The sequence below is a fragment of the Cetorhinus maximus genome, chromosome 10, assembly GCF_964194155.1.
Source record: "Cetorhinus maximus chromosome 10, sCetMax3.hap1.1, whole genome shotgun sequence".
NCBI classification, from domain to species: domain Eukaryota; kingdom Metazoa; phylum Chordata; class Chondrichthyes; order Lamniformes; family Cetorhinidae; genus Cetorhinus; species Cetorhinus maximus.
The window spans coordinates 1,667,533-1,681,302 of record NC_135888.1 but is presented as its reverse complement, the minus strand read 5'-3'; the positions used below and the strand labels follow the sequence as shown (position 1 = coordinate 1,681,302).

The 13,770-nt window shown below is 38.3% G+C and overlaps 2 protein-coding genes across 2 annotated transcripts in view; both read right to left on the bottom strand.

The window, feature by feature from the left end:
• cdk5rap2 (CDK5 regulatory subunit associated protein 2) overlaps positions 1 to 13,770 on the bottom strand; it is a 164,741-nt gene that overhangs the window by 104,374 nt on the left and 46,597 nt on the right. The window contains exons 10-18 of the mRNA XM_078549804.1: positions 8,678 to 8,812; positions 8,254 to 8,373; positions 7,972 to 8,064; positions 7,643 to 7,861; positions 5,568 to 5,738; positions 4,184 to 4,300; positions 2,551 to 2,688; positions 1,588 to 1,767; positions 980 to 1,174 (exon numbers count right to left, since the gene is read on the bottom strand). Coding sequence (XP_078405930.1) covers positions 980 to 1,174; positions 1,588 to 1,767; positions 2,551 to 2,688; positions 4,184 to 4,300; positions 5,568 to 5,738; positions 7,643 to 7,861; positions 7,972 to 8,064; positions 8,254 to 8,373; positions 8,678 to 8,812 — 1,368 coding nt within the window. The remainder of the gene's footprint in view (positions 1 to 979; positions 1,175 to 1,587; positions 1,768 to 2,550; positions 2,689 to 4,183; positions 4,301 to 5,567; positions 5,739 to 7,642; positions 7,862 to 7,971; positions 8,065 to 8,253; positions 8,374 to 8,677; positions 8,813 to 13,770) is intronic.
• Positions 11,582 to 12,849, bottom strand: LOC144685382 (uncharacterized). The gene has a single exon (XM_078549778.1). It carries the CDS (start codon positions 12,737 to 12,739, stop codon positions 11,582 to 11,584), a length of 1,158 nt encoding a protein of 385 aa, XP_078405904.1. The 5' UTR covers positions 12,740 to 12,849.

Genomic DNA, 13,770 nt, shown 5'->3' with positions numbered 1-13,770 from the left:
TAGTACCTACTGTCCAAGGTTGCAACTTTAAATATTAAAAAATTATTGGAATCCTTGCATGACTGAAGATATCGATTTTCAACAGATGGAAAATCTGCAAGAGCCAAAATTTGTTTAAATTTTTAATAATTTAAACTCAATAAATTAGGTGGTATCTTAAAAAAGGTGTTTCAATGCCACCATCACAGAACATTATTCAACCAAATGCACAATGCTTTTATTAAAGGGATCATTTTATAAAAGGATGTATTTGGAACAGACAGCGTAAATAGGCAAAAAGGTTCAAAAGTACCACTGAGTTTTCCAATCAAGGATTCTGTAATTGTTTAAATGAATTTCTTTTCTTTCCCAAGCCATCACCCCACTTCCAAATTATGTCCCTCTTGGTCTCCTGTACAAGGGGCGCAATCTGGCACTTTTAAAAAATAAAATTGATGCTTCCTTCAGGGACTCAGCCTACTTCTCTAGCCTGGAAGCCACCCTTGGGGGAATACCAGCCTGCAGAGAAATGGTAGTTGCTGACTGAGTCAGGCTAGCAAGAATTCCTTGTGTTGGGAGCTCCTGGCCCTGCACCTGATACTAGACAACATTTGTTTTGTTTTGCACTGGACAGGAAGAGGTTCTGCTCCTTACAAGGCACGACAGAAAGTCCCAAGGCAAAGGGAAGATTCGGCTTAACCAGCTTTCGGCTGTTTTCCAGGGGTTCTGTTATGATGAGACCCCAATGGGACTCTTGTGCATTTTCAGTGTCCCTGTGACAATCAATATAAATAGCTTGTTACAAATACCAGGCATAATCATCCTGTTTACAGTCTAGCCCAGAGACAAAAGAGTAAGTTTCAGAGCTGCATAAATTCGCTTAAGTTATTTCAGAATCAATGCATCGGAAAAGTATCCAATTGGGTCAGACAATTTTGACAATATAAATGCAAGTAATAAAAAGAATTTAAGTATCTTATATCTATTCTCAACCACATACTTTGAGGAGTTGATCCTTGCTGTTAATGGCGTTTAGTAGTTCTGCAATCTCCTTCTCATGCTCTGCACTCAGCTGCTTTTTCTCTGCCCAAGCATCCTCCAGCATCTTCTCCTTTACCTTTAAGCGCTGATTCAACTGCTCTGCCAAGTCTTTGGTGCCACAATGAGCCTGGCTCAGCAATGAGTTTGTCATCTCCTGGATTAGAGAAAAAAAAAAGAAATATATTACAGTTAAGGACTACTTATTACATTCACTGATAAGTAATTACCTTGAAAAGCATCTAAATTAACTGATGTGCCTATTGTGAAGCATCCAATTCCCAAGAATTTAATGAAGTGGGATGAAAAACTATATTGTATATTTACACACACACACCCCCACACATAGCATTAGCAGACTAGCATCGGAAAACTGTTTTTATCAAAAAAGCTTTATTGTTCAAACTTGGGATAGAAAGTCACAAAAAGAATAAAACTGCAGGATACATAATTGATCAGATTGGTTAGAATACCTGATATATTGCCTACTTGTACAATATTACACAGGATCTGTGCAGCACAAATGTCTGTTATTTCTAGAATCTTCAGTTTTGTCCAAAGATTAATTACCTCCAAATTTTCAGTCTTATTTTTTAGAGACTGCTGCAGCTGTGAAATAATGGCATCCTTCTCACGGAGACACTGTGCTCGACTATCCTCCAGCTCCTGTTTTGCTCTTTGCAAATTCTTGCATGTATTTACCAGATGCTGCAGCTCCACGTCTTTTTCTTTAATCATACCATCCAAGCGCTTCAAAGAAAAATTAAACTTAGATCACAATAATTTTACTTATAATGAGAACAGTCACTTGAAATGACCTGGAAAACAATACTGTATCCTGAAGGTCTCTATATACTCTGCAGTTTTAGGAATATGAATATAAGCCAGAACAATTATCAACCAAGTAAAGCATATTAATATGAACTTGCTATGTCCTCCAGATAATTAAAATTTACTGTTAAAAAGGACACTCATGTCATAAGTTAACTTGTTCAGATGCTGAATAAGAACAATCTGAAATAAATTGTTCCAATCTTTTTTTCTTAAAAATGGATTTTGACTTTCAAATAAATGTAACACTACGACAATGGTGCCACACACTTACTCATTGTTCAAAATGAAGTATTCCTTTATTTTCTAATTTCTCTTCTGTACTGCCCTTCACTCCACAGGATATAACCCTGCGAACTGCTTCCTAACACTGGCATATACGTGTCTTTTGCTCCAATTAAGACTTTTCTACAGCAGCTGCTGCTCTTCAATGACCAGAGGAGGACTGTTTTACATATGGATTTTAAATTTCAAGTTAAAAATTTTAGTACTCAAGTTTGCACGCCAATGTTTTACTCAATATTTAAATTCTCTGAAATGATAAAGGTACAGAGGTACATGCAGATTGACAGAAGCAGTCTGCTAACAAATCACTTTTTGCCTCACCAAAGTACAACTTGCGCCTTTAGAGTACGTCCAGAGAAAATAGCTGTAGGATATTTTGTATTTGTACAGAATATGTAATTCCTGCATTAAACTTACATTAATGGTTTCTTCATTGTTGGCAAGGAGACTCTTCAGTCGATCGAAATCATGTTCCCTTTCTCTCAAAGCTAGATGCAGCTGTTGAATTTCATTCTCCTTTTCGTCAACAGCTGCATGTTTCTGTTCAATGGCTTGCTTTAGGGTTTACAAAAAAAATTGTAAAGAGTGAATATTATATTGAAGAAATAAAAATAGGATATATTTTGACCCCTTTATAAAACAAATAGGTACAAAGATTTAGAATTTATTAGCTTTATCTTGACAATGTCTGTGAAAAGAGTACCGATAACCTAAACCAGGCACTGGTTGGGAAAAGTTATTACACTGCAGAGCAGGAGAACCGAATTAGCAGATACACATGTGTGCGGAAAAATGGCATAATCACTGAAGCACTCTGGGTAATGCTGCAATTCCATTGGTGTTAGATACTCTGGAGAGAGTGAAGCAGCAGCTCGTCATTTATTTGCTAAGCAAATATAAAAATAGCAACTTGTTACAGAGCCAAATGTTCAAACCAGTCTGTACAAGCTAAGAGAAATAGCAATGCAAGTTTTTCTTTTAAAAAGCTCATTCAAGGGAGGTGGGCATTGATGGTAACACCAGTATTTATTACAGCTACCTTTTTGAACACAGATACATGACTTACTAGGGTGTTTCAGAGGGCAGTTGGGAGTGGGTTTGAAGTCAGTTATAGGCCAGGCTGGATAAGGATAGATATCGTTTCTCTAAAAAGGACTTCAGCAAATCAGATGGGTTTTTACAGCAAACTGGTCATTTAATTTCTGATCCTACCATTTTTATTCCGGATTTCTTTAATTAATTAACTAACTCAATTTAAATTCCTCAGTAACCATGGTGAATTTGAACTTTTGTCACCAGATCATTAGTCCGGGTGTCTGGATTAGGAGTCCAACAACATGCTACTATACCAGATGCTAGTGCTTGATAAAAATACCGTGAGTCTCCGACTGCATTTTTCATACATCTTTGTCACATGTACACTTCAAAAGAGGTCAATACAGTTTTAATAATTCTATTTTCAGGTTAGACATTTCAATCGATGTTTATCCTCCCATACTTTACTGGGATTGGTTCAATTGTTTCTGCTGTCCTCCAGTATATCATCTAAATGGCCTTTCTGCATCTGTGAGCTGTGAGTTTACAGATTATTTTACCATGGAGATGCTGTAGCTGAGCTAAGTCAGGTTTGTATTTGACATCTATACACAAGTACCTTTCAGCAGAGTGGCGATCAGGTGCAGGATCCCCATCTAAAATTTTCCCCTCCTTAGGCTGGCAACACTAAAGGTCAACTGCAGCGCTCCCACTGCTGTGGTCATTGGACTGACTACAGGTTAGGGATTGAACCTTCAATCCTCCTGGTCTGTTTGACTCCCTAATACAACATGCTTATCCATTGAACTATGGGGATGGTGGAAGGCATTATAGTTATAGATCTTGTATTTTTGTGGCCAGACCACATAATAGCAGCCAGCAAAAATTGTGCTGATAATTTTGAAATACATTTAATTTTGCAATTTTGAAATATATTTTTCACATTCTATTTTTACAAACACTAATCATATCATTCATTGCCATTTTTCTGCTTAATTTACTAAAGAAAGAATACCTCAAGAGCTCGATCTTTCTCTTTTAGACGATCACGCAGTTTAGCTAGCAAAGCATCCTTTCCATTTGGGCTCTGATCCCCTCCTTGCTGAACTCCTTTTGCCAACTCCATGTAATCCTTAGGAAAAGAGAAAAACATGAGAAAAGAGCGATCAGTATTCATTCTGTATAATTACAGGCAAAAAGAAATCAGGCTGGAATTGATCTTAATTTATGACACCTGTCATTAACTAATGACATCATTATCTAGATTAAATAGCTTCCAAGGAGTAAGTTTGAAGAAAAGCCCTATCCTAGCTCAGCAGGTTAGTGCTATCCAACCACTTAATACACAATAGACCTGAAGGTTGTAGGATCTAATCCCACTAATATTTTTGGATATGAAATAGGAAGGTATAAATCAGTATTACCTATTTTTTTTTTACAAGTTAGAAAGATAATGGATTTTCTCCCAGTTGAAAATATAACATTTTATTGATAAAACTTGTTTTGTCCAACAGTGAAATATGTTATAGATCTCCATGATCCATAGCCCACTCAAGAATGAGTTACTCAAATTGTCAGGTTCCTTTATTGATTCATCAACTGATACTTTTTTGATGTATTCTCTATAGCTCACTGCAATTCTGCCAATTATAATTTTGTCAAAAGTAGGTCAATTATGCAATTTGTACATGGTGCCTATTATAACTTAAGCCCTGGATTAAAATTGCAAACCATAGGATTTTAAATAAAGTAAGAACAAAAATAGTGATACAGAACATTGGATCAACATAGTGCTCTGCGGTGCACTGAGACATGAGTGTATCAAAGATTCTCAATTACAGCAACAGTGTGGAAGAATAGGTCGAGGTGCAATGCTTTCCAATAGTGAGGATGGGAAAAATAAAGTCAATTGCCATGGATTGTTTCTCTAAACGTATGGCAGTCAGCCAAAGAACATTAATAAGTGACCACTGCCCTATACTGCCAGATAGATTAAGAATGGCACTATATCTAAAACTCAAATCACATTTTATTCTATTCAAAATGTTAATGGCATCATTCAGTTAGCCGGATGTCATTTATACACACAATTATGCTAACATATAGTCAGACAAAAATTAGTCACAAAATTGCAAATGAAGTAATTAGCCAAAACATGCAGGCTTCCTTTTATTTCCAATTCTGTAAAAAAAAAACAGGAGTTTAAATGCAACTCTTTAAACAAGCTTCCTGATGCATTACTTACTAGCAATACTTCAGATTAGGCTTCTATAAAAACTTTTTTATTTTGAACATTTAACTTCCATCACTTAAGCTATATCAAAGCATAAATCACCAGTATACACTAGTGCTTTTCAATTAGATTATTTTTCTACAATAGCTTCTTTTCTGGTCCACACCTGGAGCAGTCTATCTTTGTTGTTTAAACTGTCTGTCAGCCGCTCAATGACTAGTTCTTGGCTTTGTAGTTTCTGCTTGTTCTCAATCAGTAGAGTTTGGTACTTGTGCTCCATTGCACGTTCCTTCTCCGTCAACTCAGCACCCAGTTTTTGAATGTGATTTTGAATATCCTACAGAAAATAAGATGGACATGAATTTTAGACCAGTTGTTGAAATGTTTTGTACACAGAGATTATTTCACTTTAGAAATAGTTATGGTATTCGCTTGAATGGCTTGCCATTTCAACACTCCACCCTGCTCTCTTGCCCACATGTCCATCCTTGGCTTGCTGCATTGTTCCAGTGAAGCTCAATGCAAACTGGAGGAACAGAACCTCATCTTCCGACTAGGCACTTTACAGCCTTCTGGACTGAATATTGAGTTCAACAATTTTAGATCATGAACTCTCTTCTCCATCCCCACTCCCTTTCCGATTTTCCCCCTCCTTTTTGTTTTTTCCAATAATTTATATAGATTTTTCTTTTCTCACCTATTTCCATTATTTTAAATGTATTTCCATCCATTGTTTTATCTCTACCTTTTAGCCTTTTTCGATTCCTTCACCCCACCCCACCCCCACTAGGGCTATCTGTACCTTGCTCGTCCTGCTTTCTACCCTTAATTAGCACATTCCTTAGATAATATCACCACCTTCAACACCTCTTTGTCCTTTTGTCTGTGACATCTTTTGGTTATCTCCACCTATCACTGGCACTCTATCCAGCTCTACTTGTCCCACCCACCCCCCCTTAAACCAGCTTATATTTCACCCCTTTTCTATTTTTCCTTAGTTCTGTTGAAGGGTCATTAGGACTCGAAACGTTAACTGTGTTCCTCTCCGCAGATGCTGCCAGACCTGCTGAGTTTTTCCAGGTATTTTTGTTTTTGTTATGGTATTCGAAGTTAATTCACAGAACGTTAGCAGGATTTGATGCCTATTTTTGCAAGCTATATTTTACAAGGGTGCTAAAATATCAACGTACGGTTGGTATTAATTCATCTTGTAAATATTTAAGTTTAAAAATTACATTTTAAAATTATGAATCGAGACACATTTTGAAATTGTTGAACAAGTTTCTGTACTGTTCCCCATTCAGAAATAAAAGGATAAAATAAAAGGATACAATATCCTTTAATACACTGGGAGATGTGGCAAGGTTCTTCAAAATATTTTCATAATCTTGGCAAAGAGAGAGGATAGGGGATGCGGAAAAGTCAAACTGTTCTTCCTCATGTTGCTAGCTCACTCTTAGATAAATAAACATATGTGATAGGAATCCATCACTTCAAGCTGATTTCAGAAATTGTAGCATATGGGAAAATATCCTCAGAACTTCATTATTTAGAAGCTGAGCTTTTCAGGGAAGAGTAGATTGTGTGGATTTTTAAAAAAGTTAAAGTTACTCACACAAGTGACGCAGAACTCTTTAGATCTTTGGGAAAGGGATTGTGTCAAAGATTGGAAGGCGGCAAATAATACTCCCTGTTCAAAATGGGGCAACGAGATAATCGAGCAAACTACAGGCTAGTTAGTCTGACTTCCACTAAGGGTACTGTAGTTTTCTACAATCCATAATGCAGAATGAAATTCATGAACACTTAGAAACACATGGGTTTATCAACATTGATTTGTAACAGGCAGGGCATACTTCAATCAGTCATCGACTTTGTTTAGACTTTCATTAGATGGTTGACATAGATGTCACATAAGAATATGATTTAATATCACATTATTAATGGATTGTGGATAGGAGACATTAAAAAGTTATTGCTAATTTTTAAAGCCTGAAATATAAAACCTCCAATTAAACTTGACTATTACCTCAAAAACAGGTCGCCACATTCACACAACTGGGACTGTACTTCAAAAGTAATTCAATGCATATGAAGCACTTTTGGATATTTGAGAAATGAAATAAGGAATAATACGAGTTCAAGTTCATTTGTTCTTACCACAAGAACATAATACAAACAATTTACTGATAGATAACATCATATAAAATGGTAAAGGAGAGTTACAGAATGGACACTAACATTAACAGTCTTGTCGTCCTTTGCTTTTTGAAGCTGTAGAGCTTCCACTTCTTCCTCTAGCTGATCATTTGCTTCAGTTAAGTCATTCAGCTCCTGGTCTCGCCTGTTCAATGCTCTTTGCAATTTCTGGATCTCCATTGCTTTTCCATTGCGATCTGTACGCAGCTCTGCAAGCTCAGTTTCTTTCTCAGTCATGAGACTTTGATATTCTTCTGCTCCCTGAATAATCAAAAACTCTCAAAATTAGAATTTTATACAGAGAAATCCATTTACCTAAACTCCAAATAATAAAACTATCGCAGCCGTTATTAAGCAGTTTTGTTTTTTACCTGAAATTTTTGCAGCTGTGCTTTATGTATAGAATCTCTGGCTTTTACTAGAGCATTATCTCGGTCCTCAACTTCATGACAAAGTTCCTCTATCTGTTTGAGGATTTTAAAAGAGTGAACAGTGTAAAAGTGCATATAATGCAATGATAAATATATGGTTATAAAAACAAAATATGGTAATGTTTTAACAGATTAGCTTCAAGTCCCATTTCTAAAGCAAGATATCTCTTGTCCAGTTGATAAAAACCTGCTTGTCAGTATTCACTTTACTGAGCCACATACCTCTTTATCCTTGGCTTTCAGAGCCAGAGTCAGTCCTTGAATAGTTTTATCTCGCTTCAGACTGTTCTGCTTCTCAGCAACCAGCTCATTCTCCTTTTCATTAGCATGCTCTTGAAGAATCTAAAAAAATTAGTGTGATAGAAAGTTAAGACCAATTTGCTGAAAACTGGAATTATACTATGATCTTAGAAATTTCCTGTCAGTAATTAATGCCTTGTAAAAACACCTGTTTGGTTAACTTTCTTTGATTTTTCACGACAGTCTTTCTAAATAATCTGGCCGTGTCCCTAACAATGAGAAATTGTTGGTACAAAAAGTTTTCAGAGTTCTTTAGGTGAAAATTAGGTGCTCATAAATTAACCTTTTAAGCATACTTGCGTAATTTAGGGCTTTGACAAAAGAAAAAAATGGTTTGAATTTGTACCTTATTTGCACCGTCTGCTTTCTTCAACTTTTCTTGCAGAGTACGAATAGTAACATCAGCAGTCTCAAGGTCATCCTTTAGCTGCTTGGCTTCCACTTCCAGCTGTCCCAGTTGCCTCTGTTTTTCAACCAGGTTCTGTTAAGGGGTTATGAAAAGAAAATATATCCTTGTAACGCAGTAACGTAAGAAATTATAAAACTCAATTATTCCAGTTATAGAGAAGGTCCAACATCCTTCAGACAGCATTGTAATTAAGATGAGATAATTAACCTTCTGTAGTAGTAGCAGATCTCCTGTGGTTCATGCCCAAGTGACCTTAACTTGATATTTTTTGCCATCTCTCCTTCTGTGCTTGTGATTTCTTGATTTCTCTGCAACTTGCCTTGTATCCTAGTGTGTAACTACTGTTCTCTCAGCTGCTGCGATTTTTTTTACTGTGATAGCACTATCTTATGAAGTCTGTCTGGAGAAATTTGTGTGAACATACAAACATATGAACTAAGAGCAGGAATAGGCCACCTGGCCCTTCAGGCCTGTCCACCATTCAATTAGATCATGGTTGATCTGATTGTAACCTCCCACCTACCCCCAATAACCTTTCACCAATTGTTAATCAAGAATCTATCTAGCTTTGCCTTAAAAGTATTCAAAGGCCCTGGCTTCTACTGCCTTCTGAGGAAGAGAGTTCCAAAGACTCACAACGCTGAGAGAAAAAAGTTCTCCTCATCTCTGTCTTAAATGAACGACCCCTTATTTTTAAACTGTGACCCGTAGTTCTAGATTCTCCCACATGAGGAAACATCCTCTCCACATCTAATCTGTCAAGACCCCTCAGGATCTTAAAGGTTTTGATCAAGTCACCTCTTACTCTTCTAAACCCTAGTGGATATAAGCCTAACCTGCCCAACCTTTCCTCACAACAGAATCCGCCTATTCCTGGTATTAGTTTAATAAACCTTCTCTGAACTGCTTCTAACACATTTACATCTTTCCTTAAATAAGGAGACCATGGCTATACACAGTACTCCAGATGTGACCTCACCAGTGCCCTGTACAACTGAAGCATAACCTCCCTACTCTTTTATTCAATTCCCCTCGCAATAAACGATAACGTTCTACAAGCTTTCCTAATTACTTGCTGTACCTGCATACTAGCCTTTTGTGATTCATGGGGGAGAATTTTCTCCCCGTCGTGGGGGCGGTAGCGGGTGTGGGCGAATGTGCAGCCGATCGTCGCCCGTGATCGGCCGGGCACCGACATTTTGCGTGGGTGGGCCAATTAAGGACCACCCAGCGTGACACGCACCCAGAAGCGCTGAGCAATCCCTGTGCAGGCGGGGGGAGTAGGCGGAGTCGGGACCTGCGCTCTTTTATGCATGTGTGCAAAAGAGTGCAGAAATCTCCCGGAGGCACACAGCTGCCTCAGGGAGATTAGTGTGATTTTAAAAATTTTTTAATAAAGAAAAAAAAAATTTAAGACAGTGTCACATGAGCTGGAACATGTCAATGAACTTCAATTTAAAAATTTATTTAATTTATATACGCTTCATGAAGTCTCATCCCGCCCGTGGATGAGGTTTCATGATAAATGTGAAGGCCGCCTGGGCTCTTCGCCTGCCCCCCAACTTTAAGGTTGGACGGGCAACTCAATTAATTACTTTAATTAGTTTTTAAATGGCCTTAATAGGCCTTTGACAGTTCGGCAGACGCGCAGCCGACTCCGAGAATCAGAATGACGTGTGGTGACGTTGGGACGCATGCCTGATGCCACCGTGTGTCACTTTACGCGTAGGCGGGCAGGGACAGGCCCCGTTTGCCAACCCGAAGATTCTGCCCATGTACTAGGATACCCAGATCCTTCTGAATCTCAGAGCTCTGCAATCTCCCACCATTTAGATCATATGCTTCTTTTTTATTCTTCCTGCCAAAATGGACAATTTCACATTTATCCACATTATATTCCATTTGCCAGGTCTTTGCCCACTCTCTTAACTTATCTATGTCATTTTGTAGCCTCCGTGCAACCACTTCACTACTTACTTTCCTACCTACCTTTGTGTCATCAGCAAATTTGGCAACCATACTATCTGTCCCTTCATCCAAGTCATTTATATAAATTGTAAAAAGTGGAGGCCGTGGCACTGATCCCTGTGGCACACCACTCATTACATCCTGCCAACCAGAAAAAGACCCATTTATGGCTACTCCGTTCCCTGTTAGCTAGTGTGCTTGTGACCTTTATGGGATGAAGTTTGTCTATACTGATGTTACCGATTTATGTGAGTATTTTTGAGGGTTATTTGTGCCAGTCTAATATTTTCCATTGGTGTCACAGACACACCAAAAAGTTAAATAGAAGAGTGATGTAGGTAAGAGAAAAAAAAAACTTAAAGAGGAGAATGGGTAGCATGAGATTTGAAAACTGTGCAAAAGACAAGTGGGCAGCTGAGTGGGGCAAAGAAGGCTGTGATTGAGAACAACAGAAGAGCCAGTAGAGACACTTAAGGGGAGAAAAGGCCATGTACAAAGCACAGAAGACTGGGAACATCCGAGAACAATAGAAGAGCCTTCTCGGCATATGCCAAGGCTGCAAAATGGTAAATTAGATTATATGGGGCACAGGCAACTTGAGGTTGGAAACTGACGATTGTTCAGAGGAACAGGGTTTGAGGTGGAGGAGGCCAAGAGAGTGGAGGAATCGGGTGGCAAGGAATGGAAAGGAACTATAGGTCAGAGGTCTGATACTCAACACCCAACAGAGATAAGAGCTTATTTTGGAATTTCCCAATATGTGTTTACATAAGCATTTTAATTTCTAAATGTTGACAGGCTTCTAAAACATGAACTGAACTGGATATGTCCCCATATGCCAGTCTTAATATTGACATGTCAAATGAGTAGCAGCTAAATTTTAGATACAAATTTGGGGAGACCCAGACAGACAGACAGACAGACAGATGTAACACTACTGGCATCAACTACCTCAGTTTTTAAAGAAGGACAATCATCTTCTAGGTCCACCCACATTGTTTGTACAGGTTTTGTACCATTAAGGTTATAGGTTTCTTGCAGGGCCATTGCAATGCTACATCCTGATGTTGGTCTCCTTGCAGAAAATTTCACACGTTTTGGTATCTTGCTTTTCGACAAGGAAGGCACTGATTTGTATTCAATATCCTTAATTTCCTGAATTGCATTAGCAATACATTGTCTCATTAAGGGACAATTTTCAGTTGGCACTCTACCATCAAACATGGATTTCAGCTGAACATCCTCAGAGTCTTCATCAGTCATCCAATCAATCCTGGTTGAATTTAATGTTGGCATTGATTCAATTTCCAGATCGTCTGTACAAGCTGACTGTCTTGAACGGGCACGACTGGCCAGCTTCCTTGCAATGATAGGACTTCTCTGGTTTAAATCAAAGCACATACTCCGTGATTGGCTGCTTAACGGAGTTTGGTGTACATTTCCTGTTAATCCACTCCGCATAGCCCGTCTAGGGGTGGAACAGACTAAGTCACAGAATAAACCTGCTACTCGCACTGACTCAGAGCAGAGGCATGTTCTTGTCCTGTGCCCGCCACTGAAAGTGCGCCAGCAGTTTGAGCAGCGCAAGCTTTTTTTATTGCTCCTTCCTGGCATCCAGAATTCAGATAAAACAGATTCATCTTGTAGAAGCATGCTGTATTGTAAAGAAAATTGATTCATACCCCGAATAGAGATGCGTTCTTTACATTGGGAAATTTTAGATTTTTCATTACACTGAAAATACAAATACACTATACATTGAATTAATTGTTCTTTCTCTGCCATCAACATCTGCAGTCTCTCATTGGCAACAGTCTTAACACGAGCAATAACAATGTCATATTCCAATACCTTTTCCAACATAAAGGCACATTTACTGCATAAGAACTCTCCTTGGCCATCACGGCTAATGGTATAACCCAATACAAAAGAAAGAACAATCTGCAATCTTCTTTTGCTAGAGGTGTGGAAAATCCAGCGTCGCTGATTTCCTTGGAGATCACTGGCACACACGCGACAAAAACCTTTCATTTTCGGAAAATTAAACTCTGAGTTTCTTCAAAGCAAAACCGATCACCATGCCGTCCTTGAATTGTAGATTACTGATTGAGTTACCGACTTCAAATAGCGCAAAGCTCTTCATTCACATTTTCTGATTCTGTTTCATCACATAAAATTTCAAAAAAGGGGCCAGTTGCAGCTCTGTCAAGAGTTGCTATGGTGATCGACTGCAGCTTTTCAGTGATGAGGCAGTATCGTCATTAGCCTTTCATAAGCTTTTCAAACAGATACCTCTGACTACCAATTCTTCCAAAAGTCACCTCTTTGCTGGTTGGAACATATCAAGTTTGAACTGATGTTTTGTTACCATTCTGTGAAGACAAATCCTCATTTCAATAACAATCCCAACATGAAAGAGCAAGATACAGGAAGCTCAACCTTTAATCAAGTAGCATTACAGACTGCTGTCGTTTGTCTTCTACCCGATGAGATACGGTTTTTTCCATTGTAGTTCACCACAGCCTGTGGCTGAATTGTTCAATTACTGCTGTCCTGCGAAAACTTCCATCAGCTCACTAATTCACAAAGTAAACTGAAGTGACAAACATGGTCACCAGAACAGTGCATTTACTGAAGTACTCTTATTGCTTCAGTGTGATCCAGCATAGATTACACACCAAACTCTAATCCCAGCCTTCCAGTAAATTTCTGATTCTCTTTTTGTTCAGTGCACAACAACAAATATTTTAGGAAGTGCAAGTTCAGCCGTTTGGTAGTTGTTGATTTGTGCTCCTATGCTCGTGGTCCTATGCTTGCAAGGGGCTTTTTTTAAAAAAAAGGCATTTTCAAGATGTCGACTTTTGTCAAACTAGGCTGTCTTCCTATTTTAGCCCACAAACGTCAGCATGCTACTTTAGTAAAACCACAAGTTTCCTGTTGCCAGTATAGTCGTCAGTGAACAGCTTGCATCACACATGCGACAGACAGGACTACATTGAATAAATCTTCTTTGCCAATATATTGCCAATTTTCAAAATAGAATAGTCAAATATTCTAGGAAG